This window comes from Cyprinus carpio, unplaced genomic scaffold, assembly GCF_018340385.1.
Source record: "Cyprinus carpio isolate SPL01 unplaced genomic scaffold, ASM1834038v1 S000006481, whole genome shotgun sequence".
In the NCBI taxonomy this organism is placed as follows: Eukaryota; Metazoa; Chordata; class Actinopteri; order Cypriniformes; family Cyprinidae; genus Cyprinus; species Cyprinus carpio.
In genome coordinates this window covers 117,475-145,066 of record NW_024879156.1, presented here as the reverse complement: position 1 = coordinate 145,066, position 27,592 = coordinate 117,475, and the positions used below count along the sequence as shown (strand labels likewise).

General features: G+C 39.4%; 1 protein-coding gene across 7 annotated transcripts in view; it reads right to left on the bottom strand.

Annotated features, from left to right (window-relative positions):
• The window catches only part of LOC109073893 (kin of IRRE-like protein 3), a 203,576-nt gene that overhangs the window by 140,528 nt on the left and 35,456 nt on the right, over positions 1–27,592 (bottom strand). For 6 of the 7 annotated variants that reach the window (XM_042754250.1, XM_042754251.1, XM_042754245.1 and 3 more), the window contains exon 2: positions 9,981–9,983. The exons of the other annotated variant lie outside the window; for it this stretch is intronic. In XM_042754250.1, coding sequence (XP_042610184.1) covers positions 9,981–9,983 — 3 coding nt within the window. The remainder of the gene's footprint in view (positions 1–9,980; positions 9,984–27,592) is intronic. 7 annotated transcript variants of the gene reach the window in all.

Below are 27,592 nucleotides of genomic sequence, written 5' to 3'. Positions count from 1 at the left end.
GCAAAAGGAAACCGTATCAAGCCAAATTTGCCTTTTAAATGAAATGGCATCAGGTTTCATGAGATGTATTTTTCATGCTGAAAAAGCTAAAATGCCTTTTAGTTGAGATTCACGCAGCCAGTATGTTTCATAGCAACTCTCCGAGGCATAAAAAGCAAGGTATTTCTCAATTCTCACATACACAAATCATATTTGCTGTTGAGCAAGTTAGGGATGTCAGAGTAAATAAGAAAAGTGCTTTAAGTGGTCAGCCTTCTCTCTCTACTCAGCCGGTTTAGTCTGACTCACTCTTAACTGGCCCCCTAGTGGACATTGGTGTTACTTCAAACAGAAATGCATGGAACGGATGCATTGTAATCCACTCTGGTTCACTATTATGCACTCAAGGTCAGTTCACGGTAATGCTTTATTTTGATAGTTCACATTAGACATGCTCCGTGTCACATTGGTTTGGGTTTTGTTTGAGTTCATGTCTTTAATTTTGTAATTTATGCTCCCAGTTCTGCTTCCTGTTTATCATGTGCTTCCTTGGCTGCATCTGACTTGTTGCCTCGCTGCTGTATGAGGAAATGACTTTACAGGCAGCGTTTTTGCACAAAGGCACCATATGAAACTGATTTCAGACAGGCTTCTGAGGCAGAATAACAGTTTAATGATCTACAGCAAAATATAGAGAGCTTTGGTGATAACTAAGTGAATATTTCATCACTGCAATGTTAATTTCTCGCTAGAAATGACATCAAAAGGGGAAAATGTTGATCAAAAATGTGCATTTACACAAACTGACCAGCTGCCGCAACTTTCAGATGCCATCTTTATTTTTTAGCTTAACAGTCACGGAATGGAACGCACAGGATTGTGGGATATCAAAGGCAGCAAAGCATACGTCTATGCTACCTTCAAAAATCGGCCAGTTGGAAGCATGTCAGGAGACAGGAACTGAAGCCAACATTGAATTCAGACGTGCCTTGATGTTTTCCTACCTTGGAATGCGTCTTCCAAAGGCAGCATTTTTACATTTTTGGATGCAACCCTTTGCTCCTTGTGTAATCCTGCCATGTGCTCCCCTTGTAATGTGTCATGTTCTAAATGGTTGTTCTAGTAATGTATCCTGTGTTCTCATTGGTTCATTGTTTGATTGTGAAAAGGTGTTAGTCATTAGTCTTGCTGTATAAATAACCCTTTATGTTTCCATTTTCTCCTGTCTACTTTTATTTCCTGTAATCACAGTTGGCGAGTTTTAGGTTTCTTGTTCAAACTTATTAAGTCAAGTTTAGTTTTTATTTTGTATTTGTTCAAGTTTTTGTCCAATAAACTAGTGATAGGAGAAACAAACCTTTTTTTGAAGCTTTGAATCAAAGTTTGATACGTGCTCTGAACCACTGATTCACAAAGGTTTTGAAGCTTCATGAAACAGTGCTTCGAAAGCACCCATCACTACAATAAACTGCACTTGGGTTTACTACGCTCTTCTCCAGTGGGTTACAGAATTTTGGTTGTGGAATACTACACAAACAAAACCCAAATCAGCATGACACTAACTAAAATAAATTTGCAATTTCAACTAGTCATTAGATCATTAGTAGACTGTCTACTTAATATCTGCTAATACCTTATTCTGATAGTCCCCTAAAGACATAAGTAACTTTGCAAGTACGTATTAACTTATTCTACTAAACCTACTAAACCTGCTGTCTCTTTCTGATTCTGATTCTAATAATACTCTAACAAGAGTAAGTTGACATGTAGTGCCAAATTAATGAGAGTTAGCTGAGATGTAGTTGCAAAGTTACTTGCAGTTAGTAGAATAGCTAAAGTGAAATTTATTGAAATAAAGTTTAACCCAGTTCACAAGTTACTGACCATGACAAAGCACAGAAAATAATCAACGGAAGTTAAGAGCAGAACTGACAGCTGATGCTTAAAGTTACTACAGCTGTTTGCTCATGACCTTAACATAAATCTACATTGTCTTTATATTTAATTGTACTGGTCTTGGATATGCTAGACACACTGAAAGAAGCATATGTTCATTGCGTTCAGACATTATATTCTGCATTGATACTGCCCTGATCAGTGAAGCTACACAGTACTTCACTTGGACCTGATCCATCCGAAATGGCATTAAATCTGACATGATAAAACTCCAAGAGCAAACAGGTGCGTTACTCTGCTGTGAAAGGCTCCCAGCTCAGAGAAGGTTGCCTGCTGAGAGTGTCAGAGGGTCGCGGTGAAGTGAGAGAGATGGCAAAAAAAAAGAAAAAAAGAAAAGATGGATGATTTGAATGTGTAAGGCTGTAGCATCTGTTGGCACCTCTTCCAGACACCCACGCTTACACCCTTCTGCGCTGCCAGCCAGTGTGTGTGTGTGTGTGTGTGTGTGTGTGTGTGTGTGTGTGTGTGTGTGTGTGTGTGTGTGTTTTTTTGGTGCTTGGGCTTGGGATTGGGAGAAATGCATAAAAATTGGAAGCATCACTCACTGCACTTCCTCAGAACATTTGCATTCACATTGAGTTTGCATTTGAGTTCAGATATTTAAATATACTGCTGAAGCCCTCAGAACACAGAAACAATGAACACAGTGAGGATTGCTGTCCTGGTCGATATATATATATATATATATATATTTATATATATATATATATATATATATTTTTTCATGTGTCTGTAGCACATTTTTTTTAAAAAATCATTGAATTGACAATAGGATTGTATAAATGCATTTAATTTCACTTGATCACAAGTTTGTGAACATGGTTGACAGTGAGAAGGCAGATGGCCTCAGGAAAGAAGCTGTCACTGTGACGAGATGTTCTGGTGCTGAGTGGTGACATCTAGGGAGGGTCGAGTCAGAGACAATCGCACCAGCACCAGAGTTCATAAAGCTCCTAGATGGATGATAGGTGACAGCTGACCGGATAACTCGCTTCTACCTGGATTTGTAGTGAGAAGATGTTGGAAGTAGCAAAATTCTAATGGAGGAAGTCCTTTCGAAGGATGGCCTATGATGGGAGAGACTTATCCTGAGCTCCTCATCTAGCTCCCAATGAATGATTATTTTCTGTCCTTAATACGTCTGAATTTATTTCCATTTGCCACTCAACATTCTCTCTGTCCATCCTACTTCTAGCGCAGATCTGGACGCGTAGATTGTGATCATAGGATTTGTGTGAATGACAAATTGCTCCCTCTGTGAGGCTCTCTATAAATCACCCAAACAATGGCCACGGCCCTGCTCCCCGACTGTGGGACAGGTGATGGATTGTCTGCACAGCCGGGGAAAACAAAATGACGCACCCCATTAGCTCACAGGTTGGCTTATTCAAATCGATAAGGCTCTCTTTCGTACAACACCCTTCTCTCCGCAACTTTTTGTGTCTTTCCGTCTTTTTAAAACTCTCTCTCAATGTTTCTGGACCAGACACAGGCGCATAAACAATGCCTGCCACATTTTAATAGTTTGATGTTTTCAAATGCCACTCAGCTCTGCCCAAGCACCTAAACCAACTCGGATGTGATGACATTTACTGAGCCCATAAATCACAGACAGACTCGCTCACTTGTGAGACACTAGTTTCACACACACAGTGTTTTTTTTGTCACTATACAACGGTATAGCACATACGGTCCATCTACTAGCTGCTTCGTTTGGACAGTTCATGTGTCTTAAAAAAAACAACAACAACAAAAAAAAAAAAAACTTGCCTATTTATTTATTTTTCAAAAGTAACAGTGTCAATTAATAATAATAATAATAATAATAATAATAATAATAATTATATATAAAATGAATAAAATGTGTTTTATATATTGTTATTTTTGTCAGTTGGTTTACATAGACCAGAGTTATTATAGTTGACTGATTAAATTAATAAAAAAGTACTCTTTTTATAATAATAATAATAGTAATAGTAATAATAATAATAATAATAATAATAATAATAAAGAGGAGGTTTTATAATAGGGAAACTTTTATTCAACTAGCTGTCAAGGCAACATTTCTAATTTTAAATTAGTTTATCTTGATGTACTAAAATAACTAAATTAACACACATACAAAATTAAAAACAAAAATAAAAACTATAATAATACATCAGTGATTCTAAAATATTGCTTGTTTTTGTAATATATGTACTGGTTGAAAAGACAAATCTCTGATTTCAATTAGTTCAAGAAGAATGATTGATTTAAATTCATGTGCAGCATTGTGGATCTTCATGTTTTGTGTAATACATACATGATTCAATTTCTAATTTAATTATGATTTTCATCCTTATATTCGAAGCTGTGATTGTAAGTGTAAAAATGGCTTTCGGAGACTTTGCTCGACTGTGAAATGTTTCCAAATTTGGCATAATAACTGATGATGAATATCACACATGCTTTCTGAGAAACAAATGACTATTGCATTGAATAAAATAAACTGTAGTTCGATATCACTGCTTTTTGATTACACAAAAACACCAGCATCTTCTGGAGAAAAGAACACCATGGAGGAAAGGTTCTTGTCCAAGAGGCAGGTCATAGCTGAACTATAAGTCAGTATCCTGTGCTAACATCTCTGTATCCCATCCTCTCACATTCAGAGGAAGGCAGTCTTAATTCTGCATGACAGAGGAAGACGAGGGGTAGCAGGGAAGGTCTGACCCTCAGGCGAGCAACACTGCTGCTGCCTCACTGGGGCAAACCTTTCCTGAAATCTGCCGCTGTGTCAAGCGTCATCAGCCTCAAATCCATAACGCCGACGCCTGCCAACCCAACTACACAACATCATCTAACACGTCTCAAACTGCCCAGTTAAACGTCCTCCTCTCTCAGGCTCACTGTTATTAGCTCCATGCTATTATTCACGTGACTAGGCAGAGCGACAGCATAAGAGTGAGGGCTTCAGTAATTCGCATGACCCAAGTTTAGAGCGAGGTATAACACTAGAAGTGAAGCTATCAACTTTACACATTTTAGCACCATGACAACAGCTCAGCAATAGTGTAGTCTTTTGAATACTGAGCTACTTGTTTAAAATAAATAAATAAGGTCATTCAAAAGTGATTCACCATGAATTGGCTAAAAAAAAAAAAAAAAAAAAAATCACTATTTTGAATACATTCAAACAAAAATAATTCCTTGTGAAGCAGTTTCCGGTCTTCAATTTCATGTAATACATAATATTCCTAATACAATTTCCTAATAGTTCATAATTACATTTTTATCAATCAAAAATGATGTGATTGTATTTTGTTGGATTGAAATATATAGAGTCAAAATATATTTAAACATTGTTTATATATATATATATATATACACTATTCAATTTACTTTTTATTAATATATATATATATATATAATGTGTGTGTGTGTGTGTGTGTGTACAAATACCGAGTAGACAAGGATTTCACAAAACAATCATCTTTAATAATCAAAATGGGGAACATAGAGAAAATGAAAGACATTCAGACATCAAGAACCAACAAACACAAACTGAAAGGACTAGGTCTTATAAAGACAGGATAATTGGGGAAACACAGGTGCATGGAATAACTAATTAACAGGGACACGGAACACATGAAGGGGAAACGTAACCTAATCAGTCCAGGGGCGTGACATATATACTTTTTCATTTATATTTAAATTAGGGTGTTTTTTGTTAGTTTTATATTCTGTAAACTTACCCATTTGCGTTACCCTAAATAAGCTGTAACATTCAGCGTCAGATAAATATGACACTAGTCCTGACTTTCTGAAGACTATGTTCTGAATGAGCGGTGTTGGAAATTCTCTTGGATTTCTGTTGGGTCCTGTCGTTCCTATGCGATGTTCTGAGTAAAACAGTCATCTCTCTTTCTGAAGTGTCTCTTCTTCTTTCCTGAACACTTTTCAAACAGCCATGTTTTTGTCTTTTTCCTACAACTGCACTTTTGTCTATCCCTCCATCAGTGTGGATCTCATTTTTTAAGGCTGTGTCTCAATCTACTCCCTAGTTTCCTACATTGTGAATCACATTATCCTTGTGTAAGAGAATGGTGCTTCATCATATTTAATGTGCACTTGTGGTGTACTTCAGATCTCAAAAATATATTTTAAAAAATCTGTACTTACATATATAAAAGGCCACTTAATTGCACTTGAAAAGAGTCCACTTTCATGATTTTTTATAAACCCACATTAGTACAAATTTTAAAGGGCTTGTAACATCATATTAGAAGTTTACTTCAAAAATACCTTTTAAATCTTCATGTCATAATAATCATGTGTAGTGCTTTAAAGAAGTCCACTTATTCTGATGTGCTGACTAACACACTAAAGCACTGGTGAATATAAATTTAACTGTAGTGTGAAATTTGACATTACATTTAAAGTCAATACAATTTAAATACACCAAATAGCAACTTCATCATTACAAATATATTTGAATACAAATCCGATTCCAAAAAAGTTGAGACACTGTACAAATTGTGAGTAAAAAAGGAATGGAATAATTTGCAAATCTCATAAACTTATATTTTATTCACAATAGAGTATAGATAACATATCAAATGTTGAAAATTAGACATTTTGAAATGTCATGCCAAATATTGGATCATTTTGGATTTCATGAGAGCTACACATTCCAAAAAAGTTGAGACAGGTAGCAATAAGAGACCAGAAAGTTAAATGTACATAAAAGGAAGAGCTGGAGGACCAATTTGCAACTTATTATGTCAATTGGCAACATGATTGGGTATAAAAAGAGCCTCTCAGAGTGGCAGTGTCTCTCAGAAGTCAAGATGGGCAGAGGATCACCAATTCCCTCAATGCTGCAGCAAGAGTGGCAGGAAGCAATATCAGAAAGGAGTTTCTCAGACAAAAGTTTCTCAAAAAAAAAGTTATCATCATCTACAGTGCATAATATCATCCAAAGATTCAGAGAATCTAGAACAATCACTGTGCGTAAGGGTCAAGGCCGGAAAACCATACTGGATGCCTGTGATATTCGGGCCCTTAGACGGCACTGCATCACATACAGGAATGCTACTGTAATGGAAATCACAACATGGGCTCAGGAATACTTCCAGAAAACATTGTCAGTAAACACAATCCACCGTGCCTTTCGCCGTTGCCGGCTAAAACTCTATAGGTCAAAAAAGAAGCCATATCTAAACATGATCCAGAAGCGCGGGCGTTTTCTCTGGGCCAAGGCTCATTTAAATGGACTGTGGCAAAGTGGAAAACTGTTCTGTGGTCAGACGAATCAAAATTTGAAGTTCTTTTTGGAAAACTGGGACGCCATGTCATCCGGACTAAAGAGGACAAGGACAACCCAAGTTGTTATCAGCGCTCAGTTCAGAAGTCTGCATCTCTGATGGTATGGGGTTACATGAGTGCATGTGGCATGGGCAGCTTACACATCTGGAAAGATACCATCAATGCTGAAAGGTTTATCCAAGTTCTAGAACAACATATGCTCCCATCCAGACGTCGTCTCTTTCAGGGAAGACCTTGATTTTTCCAACATGACAATGCCAGACCACATACTGCATCAATTACAACATCATGGCTGCGTAGAAGAAGGATCCGGGTACTGAAATGGCCAGCCTGCAGTCCAGATCTTTCACCCATAGAAAACATTTGGCGCATCATAAAGAGGAAGATGCGACAACGAACAACTAAGACAGTTGAGCAACTAGAAGCCTGTATTAGACAAGAATGGGACAACATTCATATTCCTAAACTTGAGCAACTTGTCTCCTCAGTCCCCAGACGTTTGCAGACTGTTAGAAAAAGAAGAGGGGATGCCACACAGTGGTAAACATGGCCTTGTCCCGACTTTTTTGAGATGTGTTGATGCCATAAAATTTAAAATCAACTTATTTTTCCCTTAAAATGGTACTTTTTTTCAGTTTAAACATTTGATATGTCATCTATGTTGTATTCTGAATAAAATATTAAAATCTGAAACTTCCACATCATTGCATTCTGTTTTTATTCAAAATTTGTCCCAACTTTTTTGGAATCGGGTTTGTACATGACATACAAGATTATTTAACAGAAATGACATTCAGGTTTATTTTAATTGACCAAAAATGCTTGTCGGTACATTCTGCAATACATTTTTAGCATATTTCAAAGACAATATAATTAAGAAACTGCCATTTTATAAATTAAGTGAACCTTAAAGAAAGAGTTCTAAAGTTCAAATAACTGCATCTAATATAAATTTAAACTATGATACATTTTTGTTTAATGACATGCAATTAAGTGTCAGAAAATGTTAATTCACTTCATGCTTTAAAAGTATATTATTTTAAAGCATATTATTAGATAATAAGTACTTCATACATGTATGCATATTTTTGTCCTGTATTGCTGATGACACATGCTGAACACAAGTGAATAAAGTTAGCAGCCAGTGTTCACTGTGCATTCTGGGAATTTCTAGGGTGCAAACAATTGTGCGCCGGCTCCCTCGGCAGTGTACATACTGCTGAACAAGGTAAAATATTTAGACACAGTCTTAGCAATATCATGATTTTATTTCTGAGGGTCAATTTTTTTTTAGCTACCTGTATGAATTTTGCACCAAAAAGCAAATAAATTGCATTAGTAGCATTTCAGTAGGACAGGGAATCTGCTGGGTTACTTGTGATTGAGTCTCAAGGTTGGTTTTGCAAGAGACAGATGCTTCTTGACGGCTTGATGTCCCATACTCAGGCAACATTACCAACATATTTGCAAGAATAATGGAGTTGAGAAGAGAGCTTGAATCTAGAGGTGGAAGATGCATGGTGGACAGAGAGTGAAAAATAGGCCACAGCGTCAAAGATCTTTTATCAAGCACCACCTCATCTGAGGTCTGAACGGGGCTGCATGACAGAATAATGAATTAATTAAAAAAGAGAATAGATAGGGTTTGGAGAGGCGCACTTTGCTCTCCATGTCCAGGGAAAAAAAGCCAATCACTGCGCAGTGAGGTGTGAGCAGGGTGCGATTTGCCGGGGGGGATGCGTGGGATTTCCCCCTTTCTGGTCAATGTATCCCTGCCTCTGCTTAATTATTTTTATCCCCGGTGGGATAAATTTATCCCCCCCTCAAAGTGATCAGTGCTACTACACTAGTGGCGAGACGGATCACAAAACTTATCACGGATCCGTGGTTTGATTAAAGTCAATTTTATTTTAAAATGCGCTACTTTGGCTGACTCTGATATAGCTGCCGCGCAGCCTCTCTGTATTCACTACTCTGCAGACTTCCTCAATGTCCCGCCCACGGCGCTATCTGATTTGGTTACACCTCACGAGTAATAGCCTATCAACACTTGCGAGACGGTTGAAGCCGGTCCGCTGGGCAGTGGAACTGTGTGTCGAAACAAAGGAAGCCAGCATATTCAGCATATTACTGAAGCGGGAATAAACATCACAATCTGATTATCTGTTTCTATGATGACAAGCAGAGTTAGTGTCCACATACGGTGTTTCACTCAATTGAGGCTAAAGCAAAGGTTTTTTGATTACTCACTCACTCTTGAGCGTCTGCCGCGAGTGATTTCAATGTTAAGTCAATGTAGAGGCCCGGCGCGAATGAGGCGTTTAGCGCGGCGCGGGCGCGTCCAGTTCGCGCAAATGAGGCGAATTGACTAACACAGATAATGCATTTGTCTTTTCTATCATTTCACTGTAGCTCAGCATCGCTGTTAAAGTTAACGTTATTACTTTAAAAGCAGCAGTAAAACTGTTTCTACTGTGATGGTGTAACTTTCCAATCAATCCGTGGTTCAACAGAGGCTGATATATAAACGAAGTAAAGCGCTGTAATGTGAACTGTCAGTGCGATAGTAGAACAATAAAATCCGAAATGGACCACCCACTGTCAGCGCTAGCCTTCTGATACAATAGATGACGTTGCGGATAATTTATCTGATCCTGTCCATTAGTTTTGATCCATGTACGCTTTACAGAATGTCACCAAGTACAAATAAACAAACAAACTTCTCCACACTGAACAACCTACTGTTCATTTCCATAAATGGGCCAGGGGTTGCCTACTTCCCTGCCCGGAGATTCGCAGAAATCTGGGTAAAAGAGGGACGACATGCCGCAGATGACGCTACCACAGGAAAGCAGAAAAGACGACAGAAGTCCGTCATCAAGGCAGACTGTTTTCCTAGTATGATGCATAGGCCTACACTATAGCCTATTTATGTTTAAGTTGACACTACGTTGTGCCATTTAGTTTTACCATTCATAAAAATTTTGACATGTCTAGCCGAGTGGCACTATCCATGTTACTGCGAAGGGGATTTAATTCTTGCGTGTTTTTTCATTGTGCATGATCACAGTTCATATGTGTGGGGAAAGATAAGCTATTAGAGTAAAAATTGCGTTAGGCTGCTTCATGAGTTAATAAGAAAAAAAAGATTTTACAATTCCTGCAGATGCAGTGATGAAGTTAATGTTCTCATGATTTATTTTTATGAATTAAAATGTTTCAAAACATCCCCCCCTCTGTTTTTTTTTCACAAATCGCACCCTGGGTGTGAGTACCATCCATTATATGGCGACTGACAAGTTAGCAGCAGTCAGAAAAAGAGCTGCACTTAATAAATCAAATCTGACACCTCCTCCCCATCACCCTTCTCAAATACTGTTCCTGCTTCTTCCTCCTCTTCTTCATGTATGTCATCCCTCCGTCCTCCCAACCAAGAGGCTTCAGGATGCGTTCACACCACAACCCATCGCTCTACACACACCACAAATGTTTTAACAACCCCTCAGTGACAAAAAGCCCTCTGCGAATGTGCAGTTGTTCATGGATTTTGATGTTCAGAAATAGCACTAATGCCATTAATCAGAATGTCACAATCTATGGGCCAATTACTTGCATTCTGCAGCTTAATAGCAAAAGATTTCCTTGATACCTCCATTTTAATTAAAAGGCGGTTTGCACATCTGACGACGAAGCGATTTTTATCAAGTACAAGGAGAAAAAAACATTCCATCATGTGCACAGTTAGCACCTATGAGAGAGGCATAAATACACACAAATAATGTATAAACATAATTGTGGAGAATTTAGAGTGCTTTTTCAAACACTTAGCACAATAAATAAAGCACATCGTAAACCTGTATCTTGCAGTTTTAATCAATTACTTTTATTATTTTCCCCCTCCTTTTTTTATTGCAGGTAGGCAGTGTTTGGTTAAACCTCAGGTAACAAGTAAAATACATCAGACTATTCCCAGATATAAATGTTCGTTTGACTTGATGGTCAAATGAGCTGTAATTTGCTAATATTGCTAATATTATGCTTAACTGTAGGAAAAGCATACTCTTAGTTCAAAAGTTTGCACTTCTGTTAACAACTGTGAGAGATAGTGTGCAAAAGTTGTAAAGATGCACACAAACCTCAAAGCAATTAAAACCTTCATAACAGCTACAATCAACAAACATTAAAAAGTTGAGCTCTTAACATCACTGAATTAAACAGTGGCAATTACAACAACAGTATAAATAACTTAGCAAACTGCAAATCAAAAGACTTACAGACCTTATGTAGCTTGACCCTTTTTAGTGCCTCTGTCTTCGGTTTGTATTCCCGGTCTACTGACATTTGTTAAGACATCTGCTTCAAATATTACCATGAACACGATAACGATAACTTTCTCTACAATAAGTAAATCCACTTCACTGGCTAATTACTCTTCAACAGTGATGCTACAGACAGCAAATAAATAAATAAAGTTCAAAGACAAAATAAGGTCTATAACAGCAACCACATATTTTATTAATGCTGCAGTGCATGCTCGGAGATCAGCATATGTCAGATCAACAGGTCAGCATATGAAATTGTTTGATTGGAAAATTCACATACTGTATCACTAGTTGGGGCTATTGTTGGTGGAATGCATTTTTATGTAGAATCAAACTAATTTGCATTTCTTCTGTGACTCTAAAGGCCCTGTATGCTGGATAAAATATAATTAGTTTTTGTAGAGTGTTTGAGTGTGTGTGTGTGTGTGTGCGTGCGTGCGTGTGTGTGTGTGTGTGTGTGTGTGTGAGGGACAATTCTGCTGGCTTACCGTTAAACAAATCTGCCTTGAAATGTGAACAGAAACCTAATCAGCTTCTTCGTTTGATGTCCTGATTAAAAATGGATATCAAGGCGATAATCAAAAAAAGCAGAGGAATCTTTGAACTTCTAAAGGTCGAGGAATGGCCAATTTTTCCCATCTTCTATCACAAGCAGCTCACAACCTGGAGACCCTGTGAAACTGATTCGATCCTGTGCACCCTATTTCTAGAGAATGATAGAAGGCAACTTTCAAAGGACACACACGCACACAAACATACATACAGTATGCACGTACACACACACCACAATGCACAAAATCCTGAGATCTTCTCCCTCTAATCATAATGTATCCCCTACGGCATTCACACTCCGAGCCATCTTATATTTCATCTGCCAAAGCTATTTCAAGAAGTACGCGACAGAGAAAACTCCCTCCATATCTCATACCACCGTGCATTACCTCCCACTGCACCATTGACACATTTCATGATGTCACATTTTGTAACACAACCAACTATATAAACACATATTAATGAATAAACCTGCTACTGCTGTTCTTTCCAGTGCTTCACATAATTCTGAACTTTCCATAGTATTTTTTTTTTTTTTTTTTTTTTTTTTAGGTAATTGGGTTGCGTGTCCCAGGGCCTGAGAGTGGGGAGGGTTATGGGAAGTTGGATGCAGCATGGTAATGGTGTAGTGCCAGCAGGTAGGCCTCTCCCAGAGCTGGCTTGATGAGGTCCCATGAGCGCTCTGCATCTGTTTGCCCTGATAAGCCAACCCGAGGCTCAGGCTAGCGTTCCCTCGTTCTACAAGTCCCCCCTTTGAATCATTGAAGAATGGAGAAAAAAAAAAAAAATTCTCCCGAACTAATACATGGAAGTCTAGCAGTGGTTCTGCCCTAACCCTGCCCAATCCCTAGCTGCACTGCACCAACCAGGAGAAGTCTGGTTAAGGCTAGGGGAAAGAAATGAGTACGGACACTTTAATCCCACTCTCTCTTTCCTCTTCACAGAGTTTCAGGGATTTCCTTCCTCTGTGTGGAGAGCTGCATGCTTAGGCCCTGCTCAGGCGAAGGCCATGAAAATCGAAATCATGGAAGAAAAAAATAAATAAAAAAATCTGCAAGCACGAACTGATATGAATACAAGTTTAAATCCCCTTACAAAGCAGGAAAGTTACAAGGCGTAGGATCTGTGTGCCTACATCACAAAGAAATCTTTCAAGTCTCAGTGTTTTTTTTTTTTTTTTGTGTACCATATGTTAAATGAATGACGACAAGGCATGGAACCCATCGCTTTGATGCAAGGGGGCAATATACACTTCAGAACGCCCCCTTTTTCCTTTTGACTTATTTAACCAAGTCTCACCTGTGATATCTCAATCTATTTATGTGATGACTATAGAAAGACATCCTTTGGAGAAATGTATTATGTGAATGGACTATGTGATCTTCCCATCCATTACTAACTTCTAAATAACTTCTAAACACTTCTAAGTGTTATGTGGAGACTCATATGCATATGTGCTTGCTGAACATTTAAGGCTAGATTTACTAAAAGCTTGCGTCATCGCAAACCCACTTTTGTTGTTCAAAAACAACTGTCAGGATTTTCTGAAGACACGCTAAAAATATTTGCGCTGAAAAAGCATGAACAGTTATTTTTGCAGCTGACCTAATTGCATATGCAATTGTAGGAGTGTCCTTTTCAGAGGCAAAATTTATGGGAGTATTTCAATGAATTACAACATGATTTACAAAGGTTTGTGCTACTCAGTTTACTGGTATTTGCACCATTATTTAAAAATCTCTTGGTAGATTACCTTGTTTATTACGGATATAATCAGGCTGTGTCTGTGTTCCTTAATGTACGCATTGTCTGTAGAACTGTCCACTCCTATCAGCACTTTTATGGGATTGTGTTCCCACTCTAATTTGCCCTGTTTAATAAATCTGGCCCTTAATTTCAAACTCATCTGCATGAGCAACTCACTTTGCTTCCTAAAAAAATCTTTAGAATGTCCTTGCATGGAGTAATATAAACATTTCTCAGTTATTGGAGTAGCCACTTGTTATTTAGACAGAAGGGTGTGCACATACTTATGATCTCTTTTACAGTGCAAGCACGTTCATGCTCACTCACTTACAGCCAATATCTCCAAGCAAGTAAAGCTGAGAGATTAGTGCATTTAATATCTTCAACATTCATATCCAGGCATACAGCTCTTTCAGTGTTAGTCTTGTTTTTCCTCTCTCTTGCCGTCTTTCTCTCCTTTGAGGCACCATCTCCTTTTTAGCCTTCGGGTTAACACGATGCTGATTATTTTCTTCTCGTCTGGACATCGTAAGTGTTATGATCAATTGACATTAAAGAGGAGAGTAACATGATGGATCCTTTAGCATCATGCTAATGGGAAACTCTGTGGGGGCAGCACTAATGATGGCTATGGTCTGACGTGAGGTCTCCCTCGTATTAACCTCAAGTGCACCCGCAAGGATGTATACCAGACTGTGAAGCTTGCCTGAAGGATCAGACAAAAGCCCACTCACTTGAAACGTGTCCTTACACTTTAAAATCTATCTGAAAACACTAGCTTATTTGGTTGATACTGGTATGTGCTGCTTTGGTGTGGGTCTAGCTGTAAAGCTAGTATAGTAAAAGCTAAGCATAGTCTAAAGAGCATAGATGCCCAAACTAGGGACCGTGGTGACCTTTAATTTGGCACGCCATGCCATATGCTATATGAAAAGAGGGGGGAAATGCCATTGATACTAGGCCTGTCATGACAATTACTGTAGTGAGTTATTGTACAAAATATGGACATGGCCGCATTAAGTTTTGGTGACACAATATTGTGTAGTTTCTGACACACTTTGACAAATTTTAGCTTCTGCAAATGAATTCAGTTATCACTTACAAAACATTGTAGTTTGCACATGGCCTTAGTAGAACAATTGCTAGTTTGTATGGATCTTGTGTTGGTGCTTTATTACGCTTGGATTAACTTTGGTCATAAACAGGCCATTGCAGACTATAAAGTAGGCCGGCTTGTCACTTTTAATTGGCCTCATTCTTTTAAAGTTATATAGAGGATTTTAAAACCATAGTTTGTATCTTTGGCTGCAGTCATAACAGCACAATTCATTTGGTCATGCAAGAAGATAGGGTTGCGGGTGTGAAAAGAAATACACATTGATTATCAGACCAGATGCTACTTCCTTAATAATGAAGCAGGATTCAAAACTATTTATTCCACATGGAGTGACAACGTGCTGCATTTGAGATATACCACAAACTGCAAACATGGAGGGTATTGAGAAAGCAAGAGAGAGGGAATGACTTTCACCATAGAACCAGAGACTTCATTTCACCTTTTAGACTTTGTCAGACTGTCTGCTTACTCAACCTCAGTCTTGTACCCTCCTTGGAAGAGTGAGTATGGAACTGTTTGGCACAGTTGTGGTTGAAAGTGGTCAAAGAGAGACAATTATTACACCCAAGGTCAACCACTACAAGAGCAGTACATCAGCTTTCTGTAATCGACAAAAAAAAAACAAAAAAAAAAAAAAACGTGTTGTAGGAAGGTGTATTACCGAAATCTTGCTTTCAGTGAGTGGATTACTTCAGGTTGTTCGCTAATTGAATACATGAGCAAAGCTGCCCTTTAGCTTAACTCTCCGCATTATGAAAGTTATTAAAAATAAATTTTCAGTTTGCTTCCTGATAGTGAGCTATGAGTGCTGACCTATTAGACTGAGATATTTACCTCAGTAAAAACATGAAAAAGAAGATATCTGGCTCAAATCGTAAGCATAATTTGGATCATTTAAGGACAGTAAGCCAATGAACAACACTCTGTGTTAAAGGGTGCATAACATACACAGTTTCACCTAATCTCATGTAAATCTTGAGTACCTATAGAGTAGTACTGCATCCTTCATATCTCCAAAAAGTATTTAGTTTTATCATATTTATAAAAGAAAAATACAGCTTCCCGATCCTCTCTGGAAAAAAACGAGCTCCTGGAGGCGTGCCATGGGCGGAGCTATAATACTGATGTTTCAGAATCAGAATCAGAATCAGAAAGAGCTTTATTGCCAAGTATGCTTGCGCATACAAGGAATTTGTTTTAGTGACATAAGCTTCCAGTACACAAAAGACAACAACACACAGTCAAAAAAATAAAAAATAAAAACCCTTTGCAGATAAATAAGTGTATAAACAATTGTGCTATAAATGATAATGGAATTGGATTGAGTAAGATGCAGGGATGTACTAGGATGAACGGGGGGGTAACAAATAAATATAAGGATATTGCCATTTTTTTTATTGTATAAGTGGGGAACATTTAACTGTTCATGAGGTAGATTGCCTGGGGGAAGAAACTGTTCTTGTGCCTGACTGTCCTGGTATTTGTGGCTCTGAAGCGCCGGCCAGATGGCAAGAGTTCAAAGATGGGGTAACTTGGGTGTGAGGGATCCAGAGTGATTTTCTGAGCACTTTTCCTCACTCTGGATGTATACAGTTCTTGAAGGGTGGGCAGGGGAGTACCAATAATCCTTTCAGCAGTCCGAACCGTTCTCTGTAGTCTTCTGATGTCTGATTTTGTAGCTGAACCAAACCACACAGTTATTGAAGTGCACAGGACAGACTCAATGACGGCTGAGTAGAACTGTTTCAGCAGCTCCTGTGGCAGGTTAAACTTCCTCAGCTGGTGAAGGAAGTACAGCCTTTGTTGGGCCTTTTTAACAATGGAGTCAATGTGATTGTCCCACTTCAGGTCCTGAGAGATGGTGGTTCCCAGGAATCTGAATGACTCCACTGCAGCCACAGTGCTGTTCATGATGGTGAGTGGGGGGAGTGCAGGGGGGTTTCTTCTGAAGTCCACGATCATCTCCACTGTTTTGAGCGTGTTCAGCTCCAGGTTGTTAAGACTGCACCAGACAGCCAGCTGCTCAACCTCTTTGTCTGTTAGCAGACTCGTCACCGTCCTGGATGAGACCGATGAGTGTGGTGTCGTCTGCAAACTTCAGGAGCTTGACAAAGGGGTCTTTTGAGGTGCAGTCGTTGGTGTACAGCGAGAAGAGCAGGGGGGAGAGAACACATCCCTGGGGGGCACCAGTGTTGGTGGAGCAGCTGTTGGACATGAATTTCCCCAGTCTCACTAGCTGTTGCCTATCTGTCAGAAAGCTGGTGATCCACTGACAGATAGAACTAGGAACAGAGAGCTGGGTCAGTTTGGTCTGGAGGACTGTTGGGATGATGGTGTTGAAAGCCGAACTGAAGTCCACAAACAGGATCCTCACATAAGTCCCTGTTTTGTCCAGATGTTGCAGGATGAAGTGCAATCCCAGTGGATTGCATCATCCACAGACCTGTTTGCTCGGTAAGCAACTGCAGGGGGTCCAGTAAGGCTCCAGTGATGTCCTTCAGATAAGCCAGAACCAGTTTTTCAAATGACTCCATGACGACAGACGTTAGAGCCACAGGTCTGTAGTCGTTAAGTCCTGTAATCTTGGGTTTTTCTTTGGAATGGGGATGATGGTGGAGCGTTTAAGACCTGATGTGCAAATCCAGCATCGACCTAGGCCTTGTTTATAAAACATTCATCACTGAAATGACTATAGAACTAAAACGCACTTGCTACACTCCGTTGTTTGTCAGTGAAATGACTATGAATCAAATATTCGTGTACCGCTGGGTTCTTTGGGAAGCTGAACACGGTAAACTTTCCCTCACATCCAAAAACACACTTATTTGGAGACATTCTCAAACAAATCCTATGCAGCGCTGCCGAGGATTTCCCAATGAAGTGTGTTGATGGGCGCGGTCTTGCTCTCCTCTGGTCGACGTGTGCGCAGGCGCTTTTCCGAAATAAATGCTCATATAAGGAGTTCCACCATTGTCTACGTCATTAGATCCACGATCGAAAAAAAAAACAGCCAAAACTTGTACCAACCCGGAGGTGAGATTTTCGGCACAGAAATTCCCCGTCATTCGTCCAGATTTTTTTTTTTAAACTTTGGCCATGTTTAGCATGAGAATCCATCTCTTTAACACTGTGAACAAATCTGAATACATGAAAGACCATTGTAGCCCCCCTTTAAGGTTTTGGTGTAACATTTTCAAAAAAGTGAAAATACAATGCATGAAAACCTTGAGCACTTTTAAAGCAAACAACACAGCTTTTACTTCGAAAACCTGAGATGTTCTCCACCATAGTTTCCATTCATGAGTATGCATGCTCGTATTTGGTACAATACCCATACCTTCATGCTTTCTTTTCTTTTCCTGACCCCTCCGTCACAGAAATGTCAAGACTTGAGTGACAGCAGCAGTGGATCCTCTAACCTGCTTTAATCAACCTGTCAGACCGCATCACCCTAAAAAACACAAACAGCCTGCCACAGGTAAACTATCTGCATGCGCCTGTGAAGGTGGACTTGGTCTCCTTGAGAATCCAGGCAGATTCATCACTGTGATGGAGTGAAAGAGAGCACAGACTTAAGGAAAGGGGAGGAAAAAGAGAGGGAGAAATTCTAACTATAGACACAAGGAGAAATGTTTTGCTAATAATAAAAGACACAGAAATGCTGCACAGAGAATACAATTTGTCAATTTGTGCAAAGTACTTTAAATGTGAGAGAAATTTTGTTGTAAAGTTGCACCCTCATGCTACATTGATACTTGATAAAAGTAGCTGAGCTGCCGTTGTAATTTTGAAAAATTTGAAACTAAGGTATTAGCATTGCTACATTTATATAGTTACTCCCCAACACTGCAGTACTTTGTTCACCTTGCAAAACATGTGAGTGTTTATGTGCAATACCTTCTCTCTCAGAGACTCGTGTTTAAGGAGAGACCAATCAATAGTGTGGTGAAGAAATGTGTGCATAGACGATAGAAACTGAATCTCTGTGCTCTGCTCAGTGCAGCTGTTATCAATGTATCGATGTGGTCTTTGGCTTCATCATCCCATAAGCAGAGTGTGCCATCAGCAAAATCAATAATGGACAAATGCTCTATCATGTATACATCAGTTAACTGGCAAAACTATTGAAAATATTGCTTACCAGGGACATGGGGAGACCAATAATGCAGGAACAACTGGGTAATCAACCTTCAGAGACTATTGTAATGATGCTTTAATCAACCTTCTGAGGTTATTTTTTTGTTGTTTTTTGGTTGATTATGTTTTGATATGTATGCTTTTTTTTTTTATGATATGTGGGTTGATGGGTTATAATTTTTTAGATGATAAAGAGGGACTTGACATTAAGTAAGAAATCGTTTTGTCTCGCATGCTCAATCTCTCTTTCTCCCCCTCTGCCTTTTATTAAAACTGCAATAGCATATTCTTAAATTGGCAGAATGAATTAGGCTTTTATTGTGTGCTTGCTTACAGTCTAGAAATGACAAGACGAGAGCTTACAGATTGAAAGGGAGAAAATAAAATGTTCAAGCCAATACAAAACACCAGCAGAGACGCTACCAGACATCTTCAAGCCGAATAAATCTATAATACCTGGAGAAAGCTGTCTGTTAGTGTTCCCATTCATCTCAAAGGCACTTTCTCAGCTGGTACAAGACTCCCTGAAAAGTATTTGGCTTGAAATATGCCTTTTTTTGGCAGTGACGTCAAAGGCAGCAGACAAGGAAACTCACTTCCACACACACAAAAAATACTCACTTCCACACACACAAAAAATATCCACTGGCAAAACATTTACTAAGTTATATTGACAGCCTTGTTTTGTCATTTGTAGCAAGACAATATTAACTTATTTTATATAAAAAGGCAGCTTGGACATTCTGCTAAACATTTTCTTTTGTGCTCCACAGAATGAAGAAAGTCTTATGGGGTTTGAAGCTAATGATGGCAGAATTTTCATTTTTGAATGAATTAATCTTTTACATTTCAAGGAGGCACTCTCCTCATACTTCCCAAGAATCTTTCTTTTTCCTTGGTGAGGGTACCCAAGTGTAAGCTAATCATTAAAGTGGAAACATTTACAGGACCTCTGGCTCGCAAGTGTTCACCTTTCACTCTGATAATCTAGCTGGGCACTAATTGATTGCCTGCTGTGGCTAAAAGGCCCAGAAAGGTCAGAATTCGGCACCTCCGAAAGGACACGCGGGGTGGACGCCTCAGAAAGGTCATCAGCCTACCTGAGAGTAAATGGGAGATAAAGAGTGGGCAGAGATCAAGCCCAGGGGAAGCCTGGCGTGGGTAAATTTGGGGCAGATAGACAAAGGAGCGGCCTATATATAAGCACACAGGCACAACCTGTTGGCAGACGGAGCCGGTCTATCTTTCTGCCAGCTCAGTAATCCAGGTCAAAGTCCAGCAGGAGAGGTGCTCAACAACACAGCCAGGTTTGGCTCAGGGAAACCTCATATCCCCTTGCCAAAGTTGCTGAATCTATTTTTCAGGAATCTTTTGGTGTTTAGACTTGGAATGCTTCTCTTATAAACAATATTCTGTGGATGATAAACTAATACAAGATTGTAGATATAAGTGTTCCAAGTTTTTAATTGCCCTCAGGGGCTTTATCGCCACACACAAATGCACACCCACATTCTTTTTATCCGATTCAAAATGGCGATTATCTCTCGACACCGGTGCTCCTCCTAGAGGTGCTCGTACTCCCGGGACCTGCGCAATTCAAAGGCTATGAATCAATTACTAGCTATTAAACACCGAAAATGCATTTCTAAGGGATTCAGCCTCTTTTAGGGACAGTTCCTGCTGATTAATTACCTCTGATTTGGTTTTAGCTTGTGCCAGCATGTATCCTATCTGTCTCACTCTCCCGCTCTTTTTAAGTTCCATCTCGTTCTCTCTCCGGGTCTATCTCTCTCTCTCTCTCTCTCTCTCTAATTAAATCAGCTTGAGCTTCATTTTGTCAATTACCAGTCCCTCCAAACACCATCATCTCCCACAGTACTCATCAACAAACAGCGGACAGTGTCTCTTCTTTTCTTCCCTCCCTCTGTTATTACTGCCCAAAGAGCGATGTTGTGAAGAAAGCACACACACGGGGCACATCATCGGCTGCTGTTAGCTGACATACAACGAGCTCTCATGGTCTGAATCCTGCCAGTTCGGAAAAGCAAAACAGGGTGACAGCTTGGCATTGTGTTTTGAGTATTTAAAGAGATAAGGCCATTTCTGTAGGCCGGGAGCATAAAAGAAAGAGTATGTCTTGTGTGTGTATGAAGGAGGAAGGTTGATTAAATAATTGAACACTTGTTCTGAGAGAAAGGTGCTAAAAGTGACTGGGTCTCGAAAAGTGATTCCTCCGTAAATGTAGGATGATGACCTTTTTTGTGGCAAGAAAATACAGGCTGCATTCAGACGGACTCAGTGTGTAGATAGTGTTGACCGCATTTGATTTAGACACGACGAACACCTTGGACGACTGAATGGTGGAGAGCAGTTCACCATGAGCGATCCCTCTGGACAGCGTACAGCCTGTCAGGCTGATGAAGGAGCTGGAGGTAAAGAATGGAATACACCCAGAAAGGTGGATGGATGAAGAAAGAGATTTCAGAGGACCGTAGGGATATGAGCAAGAAGAAGAGAGCTGACTCTCAGCAGAAATGACAAACACACAGAAACACAAACAGTGCTGGTCAGTCACCTCTCCTATGAGGTTTAATATTGTTCCATTTCACTGCATCGTACACTTTTTTTTTTTTTTAACTGTAAGCTGACTCCTCCTGCCTTGCATGCAACTTTTCACTTTTCTTCTTTCTTTTTGTTAGCTTCATTCTTTTAGCAGGGCTGTAAGATACAGGTAGTCTTGCTGACGCCAGGATTTTTGCCACATCACTGATGCTAATAGAGAGCGATATGGAGCTGTTGTCTCAAGTCTGCTGTTGCATACAGACGCACAAGCCACAAAAGCAAGTTTCTGAGCTGAGTTTTTACATGGCCATTTGAGTCGGTCACCTTTTTGATGGATGCTACAGTAGGTCAGTTGTTCTCTGCTAAACTCGTCAGGAAGTACAAACCCATAAAAAGGACACTTGAGAATGAGCATACTTTTGAAGTCGTTAGAGGCATAGTACACGCCCCCCAAAAAAGGAAAACTGTCACAAAAATGTTACATACCCCATGTCCTTCCAAACCTGTATGACTTTCTTTCTTCTTTGGAGTGCCAAAAAAAAACAAAAAAAAAAAACAAAAAAAAAACCTTACAATGGTGAGGTCAAAAAAAAAAAAAAAAAAATGGACTCAAACTTTCTTTAAAATATCTTCTGTAACATTCATTAAAGTCAGACAGGTTTGCAAAAACATGAGGGTGAGAAAATTATTCATTCTTAGCTGAACTCCCTTTAAGAGGTATTTTGAGTGTGTGTGTGTGTGTGTGTGTGTGTGTGTGTGTGTGTGTGTGTGTGTGTGTGTGTGTGTGTGTGTGTGTGTGTGTGTGTGTGTGTGAATGTTTTTGGACATAACATATCAGGACACAACTTTGTATAATGACATGGGTATGACACAGGTATTACAAGGAGAGGGTGACTTATGAGGACATAACCCATGTCCCCATTTTTCAAAACGCTTATAAGCCATACTGAATGAGTTTTTTTTTTTTTTTTTTTTTTTTGAGAAAGTAAAAATGCAGAAAGCTTCTTGTGAGGGCTAGGGTTTGGTGTAGGGTTGGTGTAGGGCAATAGCACATACAGTTTGTAAAGTATAAAAACCGTTATGCCTGTGGAATGTCCCCACAATTCACAAAAACAAAGATGTGTGTGTGTGTTATAAAACGCCAATTTCTGAGTGATTAGTGTTTTTCATTTTTTTAGCGTTTTATTCAATGTATTCATTCATCAAGATGCTTCTCAGTTCAACAGCTGACATTAAGAATGCTTCTGCTCTGAAAAGATGCAACGCAGATGATTCTCATAGTGTCCAAACTTCATTAACTTATTCAGCATATTATCACCAATGGTAAATGATATCAGAGCCAGGAATAGAAATTGAATTTTAGCTGTATGGGCTTCAGTGATTCCTTTAAACTCTGTTCTGTGCGAATTGAGATTACCTTTATGAAGCCTCTGAAAATCCATTTACCCAAGGTCCCAGCACATTGGTTCATTCTCACTATCTCTGTGGTATTTCCTGGTTTTGAATACGCTTTTATTTCCTTCTCCTCTGCGCATCACTACGTTTTATATCTCCGGCTCCATGTGCTTTCAAAACCACTCTTTCTCTATGAAAAGCAAAACAGTGGGCTTGGTTTAAGCTCTCCACTGAAATAGAACCACGCTAAACTGCATTCAGCAAGCCAGGGAAAGGGTGCTCACTTTATTAAAGTTATCAGTTAAACCAAGGCAGCATTACAGTCCTTTAAATAATGTACAAAATCAGCTGCTATTGTACAAATGACATCACACTTGCAGGTGGCAGATATGCTTAACCACATAAATCCATATGGAAGGCAAAAGTGCAAATGCTCAGTCTCTTGGCTAAGAGAACGAGAAACAATAAAATAATAATACAAAAAAAAAAAACATTCACGCATGCATAGAAATCCACCCCAAACAGACACACGCTCATATTCTTACCACTTTGAGACAGCAGAACGATGGTGTGTAATTATTTTTTCAATGGTGGACCATGTGTTTATCGGAATGTTAATGTTCACATAATAACAGGCTCCACCACACATCTGAGAATGTCAAGCCTGTCCGGCTGTCAATCACTGCTGAAAATAGCAGGGCAAATAAGCATGCGCCGCTGTCACGGCAACTGACAGACAGAATCTGCACAAGCCTTTAAGCTGACAAATATCAGGGCCGTGCACGGGAGGAATTATTCCATCAAAGAAAGAAAAGAAAAAAATGCAGAAAGAGTGTGGCCATTCCTAGTGAGAGCATAAGAGACCACAGGGCCTTCCGATACAACTCACAAGTAAGACTAGATGGTGAAAGGCTGTGAAAGTGAGAAAGAAAAGAGAGTGATAAAAAGAGAGTGAGACTCTAAAATAGCTCACAATGAAGTTTTACATAACACACTTCTGATTGGTCTTCCCTTTGCCATAAATAACAAGTGAAAGTTGCCTGGGAGGAAACAGCCCGCTTCGTTTCTAGCGTATCATCTGAATGTTCTCTGAATGTCTCACTGAAGCTGGCATGGAGTTAGAAGAGCGGTCAGGCAGATTTCTAGTCATGATGTGGGAAGGGAGAGCATGTGATATTTATGTGGAGCTGGTTTCCTGCTTTCTCTGCAGGCAATTGACAGAGATTATTTCCTAAATGTGGGTTTAAACCAGACTACAGTGGTGTGCTTGTTGTAGTTGGTTTAAGCTAGTTAGCCAACTGGTCTCACAAACTGACCAGCTGACAAACCAAACTCCACAGCTCCACCAAGCACAACTGTGGAGCTATAAAACTTCAGTTTGTCTGTCTAACTACATATGAAACAGTGTAGCCTTATATCCTGACCAGATGTGACAAGATTAAACAACCTCTCCTCTTTGATTTCATCAATCAATCCGATTATCATCCATCGTGAAATTATTGGTCTACAACAGGGGTGTTGAGGGCCATTGTCCTGCAGAGTTTAGCTTAAACCCAAAATGAACACACTGGGACCAGCTAAGGTCACTAGAAACACAGACTCACTAGAAACTTCCAGGCAAATGTATTAGAGCTGGTTTGAGCTCTGCAGAACATTGTCCCTTCAGTAGCAGGATTGGACACCCCTTGTCTAAAATTACCTCATAGCTGTATATTTAAATATGTTCTGATTGTGTAGTTCTGTACAGTTCTGTGTTCATTGTGGAGAGACTATTCGCTTAAACATTGTAACTACTTCCATCTTGCATGGTTAGGACATGGTGTAACAGAAGAGAAACAATGCAACTGAAGCAACTGGGGTTACATGCCTTCAAGAGCACAAAGATGACAGCTTAACTATCTCCTATTGTGCCTGTATCAAAGTCTAGCAGCTATTTCATTTAGCCAATCTACAGTATATTATTAAACTTGTTTTTCATGTTTTTTTTTATTATTTATTTATTTATTTATTTTTTTTTATTTTTTTTTTTTTTTTTTTATACAGCATAGCCATATAACATCGTCATATGACATTTCTAGGCCAATACCTTTCAGGCAATATGTTGTGAAGATTCTTGGCCAAGTGCACAGTGGTGACCGTTTGAGGCTTGCTCTTTTCAGAAACTATTTAGTTGCCTCCTGAGATCTGTACTCACTAAGTTATACCACCGTGGCTTGGCATCATCAAGAGTAGAAAGACATGCAAGATTTAACAAATAAATTTGAAGGTATAAGTCTGCTTGCCAGCACCTCACAGTATGTGCTCTTCACTAAACCTCACACCCCATAGCGGCACCCCCATCCCACACACTGTCTGCCACCTCTTGTCTGTAATCAGATGTAACCCCTAAGTTGTTATCTGCTTTTCTTTAATAAAGGCCGTAAGCTGATTATCACCACCCCAGATGCTGGTGTTGCTTTGCTGAGCAGGATGCGTCCTTCACCATTTATCTCCCAAGATTCTGGACTGGATCTGGTTCAAGGTGCTTGAGAAACACACACGCACAGGCAGCACTCTTTACATGCTATATGTTAGAGCACTTCTATTCCAGAGAGGGATGAAATTCCTTTTTCAAGAGGCTTGTCCACACCAAACCTCCCTGAAATCCATTCCATTCTCTCTCCTTTCTTCATTTGTTACAGCTTCTTTCTTCCTCCCTCAGGGTAATTTCAAAGACTCCACTTATTGCAAAGTATATTGGCTTTGTGCCACTCAGTGTTGTGTCTGAATCCCTAGCAATTGCTTTGAAGTTGGAAATAGCTTGACGTGTTAAGAGTGTTCTCTACCCTGCTACATTAGAAATGGGAAAACTGGCAGATACAGGTTGAGGAATAACATGCACCACGTACACCTTGAATCAAGATGCGTCTTTAAGACTTATTTGATTGTGACTGAGAAACTGAGACTTAGAGCTTGCATGCTGTTACCTCCTTCAGTAGATTATAGCGACGCCTTAGATGGGTTTTTCATATGGCTTTTCCACACTTTGTTAACAATGATTAGGGGAACAGCATCCAGATTAAGTAACCTGCTAGAAGTGTGTACTGGTATTTGTCTGAACTCTAACTAGAGGGAAAATGTATTGCTAAGAGGTTACTCTTTCATAGCACAGGAGACTAAATGGAATCATGTTAGTCTGAAAATATAAATAGAAACATACATGTATAACGTCTTGAACACAAATACTGCTCAAAAATGTAATTCTCAACTGCAATGTAAGGAGACAATCAAAAACCGCTAGAAGAGTCTTGAAAGACACATTTTTTATATTATTATTATTTTTTTTTAACTGGCTTTTGCTTGACATGACATCTTAAAAATGAGGTGCTTGTGATAAAAAATGTCACTTAAATGTCAAAGACACCCATTTTTGCATGTGCAGATGCTACCAAGTTACATTGGATACAACTGTTGTCCAAATGCATCTTGCATTCATACAATCTGTAACAAAGGGGCGATAAAACTCAGATTGTTTGCTATTTTATTAAAAAATAAATAAACATAAAGAGGAAATACTAGAGGAAGGAATTCTAGAGGAAATACGTGAGATTACTAGGGACTTTGTCAAAGACTTCATCAACAATGCTCTCCATTTATTCTGATTGCCATATGGATTCTACGACAGCGCTATTCAGTTATCTTCCTGGAGGGCCATGGCCCACAGTTCTAACCCTAATCAAACAGACCTGCTTGTAATAATCAAGCAAGAAGACCTTGATTAGATGCTTCTGATGTGTTTAATTAGGGTCGGAACTAAACTCACTGCACTGTGACCCTTTCAGGGATATAATTGAGCAGCTCTGCTTTAGGACAAGAGTGTCCAAGCCAATGCCAATTATTTCTTCAAGCGCAAAGGTGTCCAATCCTGCTCCTGGAGGACCACCTTCCTGCAGAGTTTAGTTCAAGCCCTAATTAAACATACCTGAACATCTCCTGTTGGAGCAGATCAAAGTTGAACTCTACAGGATGGTGCTCCTCCGGGAGCAGAATGGGACATCTTTGCTCTAGGAGAAAGAACTGGCATTAAAGAGATCTCATATGTGATTTCTCTTTCCTATGACGATCCAGTCAGGAGCACTGGAGATTCTCCCATTGTCTTCTATCATTTTATCTGAGCTCAGAGTCACTTAGGGGCAGAGAGAGAACAGATATCCTTAATGTTGATTTAAAAAGCAGAGCAATTTCACCTCTGTCAGTTCATAAGCTTGCAACGTCTTTGGGGTCTCCGGTAAATCACAGTAAATCTTTAAACAGAGGTGTCATCTGCCCAGATTTAAAGGAATTAATGGGTTACCTGGGGCGCTGTGTTTGCGCCCTTAAATACTTACACACAATGTTGAGGGAGGTTAACCAAGCACATAGGACTTGCAATAATCGATTCCTAATTTCATGCTGAGCGCCTCGGTTTAATCTATGCAGGAAGGAGAGAGAGCGAGAGACCTCTTTCATGAGCTGTCTGGGAGATTGGGAAGGTGGAGAG